The following is a 2,648-nucleotide window of genomic DNA, read 5'->3' as shown; positions in this document are numbered from 1 at the left end:
CTCTTCAAACAATTACCTTTCTATTGGTCACTTTGTTGACCTTGGATTGTCTTCCAGCAAATTAAAAAGGGAAATACCAGCGAGTACGAAACTACAGCTTCAATTAAATGGAGACGACTTCTAGATACTGCCATTTAATCCCCCCATTTAGCTGTAAGGAGACTTTGCGGAAAAGACAGTATTATCAATTAGACAGTGTCTCTCTCTCAAAAGGAGACAGTAATCCCGGTATAATCGTCTTCACATCAGGCAAAACGTGCAGTTATCCCCACTGTGGACATTGTTTAGGCCGATTTTACCCGTAGATAAGCATCGGGAGTCCGCTGCGGACAATGCCTACTGTACGTGTAGCATCCGACGCCGAAATTTTCAGGGCACGACGAGCAACGATTTCCCTTCGGTGGTATAACGCTATGATGATGCCCTTGACTTCTATGTTGGGCGCATCAACGCACTGTCTGCGCTTATTCTAGCCGGTTTGCTTTCCCCAACAGATTATGTACAGAAACGTTGAAAGTACGACATGTACTATCCTCCTTGATCGACGAGTTCAAGTTTGATTTTACGGTATACAAATTTCCGCTAACCTTGCCAGCTGAATATACCGCAACAGCAAAATAAATCTATTAGACTATTTCGCTATTATTTGTGAGAAAATTCTATTACTTTTGCGAAAATTGCAGCAAAGCCTATCGAGAACGCCGGCGAAACGTTGTGAGTTCTTGCTATCTCTATGACGGATAATAAACATAACATAGAATTTTCTCTTTTAACACCATCACAGAGCTTATACTGGTGTATGCGTTCAACAGCGAACGTACTTAAATTTTTATATTAACCATATACTTAAATTATTGGATCAACTTGCGCGTGACGCTTGGGGGACGCGCAAGTTTTTCGCACACACTCTCTTTTGCAGAGTCTTGGATGGATTCAATAGTCAGACTCTGATCCCTCCAATCGAGCATATCTTCGTATCATTCAGGTGGCTTCAAATCGTCGAAAATCGTAAAGAGTATACATCTGAGTAAAATAAAAAAGAAACCCGAATATTGATGAAGCTGTTTAAGATGAGATCGTATATCGTGGTATCCTGTGGTACTCGATACGATGTCAGTTCACCGATCTGGTAGACTTGCTTTTTGTAAAGTCCCTTGATAATAATGTCTTGATACAATGTGCTGATAGAAAACAAAAGTCTAATGTGGTCAAAATCAAAGGTTTCACCTTCCGGTAGCAGGAATCCGTGGTAAGTATCGACATGAAACCACGTGCTCACCCATTCTAAGCCGATTTCATCGGAAATCAGTTTCTGAAAGGGTCACAACAGAGACCTTGGAAGGTCTGGTGTATCGTCAGATACTTCCATAAATTTTTAGCTTTGAAACATTTCTTTCGAATCCCACTAAATTTCAGGATGTGAACCACACCAGCCGCCTTTCCATGATCGACTTCGTATATTTGATCCACGAGCTTTATATGAAAAAGAGAGGTTAATCCGTATAGTGTCACACTGATACAGTAAAAGTAAAGGCGCACCCGTAACTCACTGCAGTTTTTTTTCCGCCACCATCTCCGTACAGTGTTTTATTTTTGGTTGGAAACGGTGTGTGGTACATGTGCTCTCGCATGTACTACTATGCTAAATTCCGACAATGTTGTGATGTTCAATGATACATATTCCGCCATATCGGTGATGAAAGCTGATCGATAGAGCTAGGGAATCGAAATAGCATTTTCATCAGCTCAGCCTCGGCGATATCATCGCTCAGAGCATATTCGCCGATAATCTAAGTCACCATCACCATTCGCCTGCCGGTGCTTTAGATTTGAAATGCTTGGGAACGAGGATCAGCTACCTACCATAATTGACAGCACGAAAGAGGGGTCGACAGTTTCCAATTTACCTACAAGCCCTCCAGTCACTTGCCAAACTCAAGCTCAAGCTCAAGAATCAACCATGCGTCTCACCTTCATTCTGTTGTTGATTGCGTCCGCCTTCGTTTCATCTGTCAGCGCTCTGCCCGTTGCGGCTGGTGCTGAAACGAGGTCGCTAAGATCAGCTATGAGTACTGTCGATGACCACGTAGCTGGCGAAGAACGCGGTGGCTTCACGTACAACTTTAATTTCGGCATTTTCGAGCGTTTGCCTTCACAGTTCAAGAGAATGAAAAAGGAGCCTGAACACCTGAGGTCCATCTTTAATAGCTGGAAATCTGGAATGCGTTCTTCTGATGAAGCTGCTGCGTACATGAGGTCTCAAGGTATGAGTGAGGATGCGATCGAACAGTTCACGAATGCGTATAAAGCGTATCTCAGTCATCAAGGATAAGAGATATTGCGAGGGTTACGTGCGACACAAGAAACCGGAAATAGAAAATGAGACGCCTTGCGGTTGTTTTTCTTTAAAGTTGTTCCGAACACAAACCAATCTCAAAAATCCTTTTTTTGGAATACTCCGTTTTGCTGGTTGTCAATACTTATCATGTTCCAAACATAATTAGGCACCAATCCTCCTATATGAAATGAATTATTCTGATCGGTGGAGGCAATCATCATAAGGTGACTTGACTAGAGGTCTTAAACCACAAAGTGTTAGCGTGTTGAACATCTCTTATAGTTAGTGAGCAGTAGGAAAATGGTCACTT

General features: G+C 42.4%; 1 protein-coding gene across 1 annotated transcript; it reads left to right on the top strand.

Annotated features, from left to right (window-relative positions):
- Nucleotides 1–1,960: 1,960 nt before the first annotated feature.
- On the top strand, nucleotides 1,961–2,332 carry PPTG_19567 (hypothetical protein; the record flags this gene model as incomplete). Its single annotated transcript, XM_008918016.1, has 1 exon — nucleotides 1,961–2,332. One exon carries the CDS (start codon nucleotides 1,961–1,963, stop codon nucleotides 2,330–2,332), a length of 372 nt encoding a protein of 123 aa, XP_008916264.1.
- Between the last annotated feature and the right edge of the window lie 316 nt (nucleotides 2,333–2,648).

This window comes from Phytophthora parasitica, assembly GCF_000247585.1.
Source record: "Phytophthora parasitica INRA-310 unplaced genomic scaffold supercont2.131, whole genome shotgun sequence".
In the NCBI taxonomy this organism is placed as follows: Eukaryota; Oomycota; class Peronosporomycetes; order Peronosporales; family Peronosporaceae; genus Phytophthora; species Phytophthora nicotianae.
This window is presented reverse-complemented; position numbering and strand designations above follow the sequence as displayed.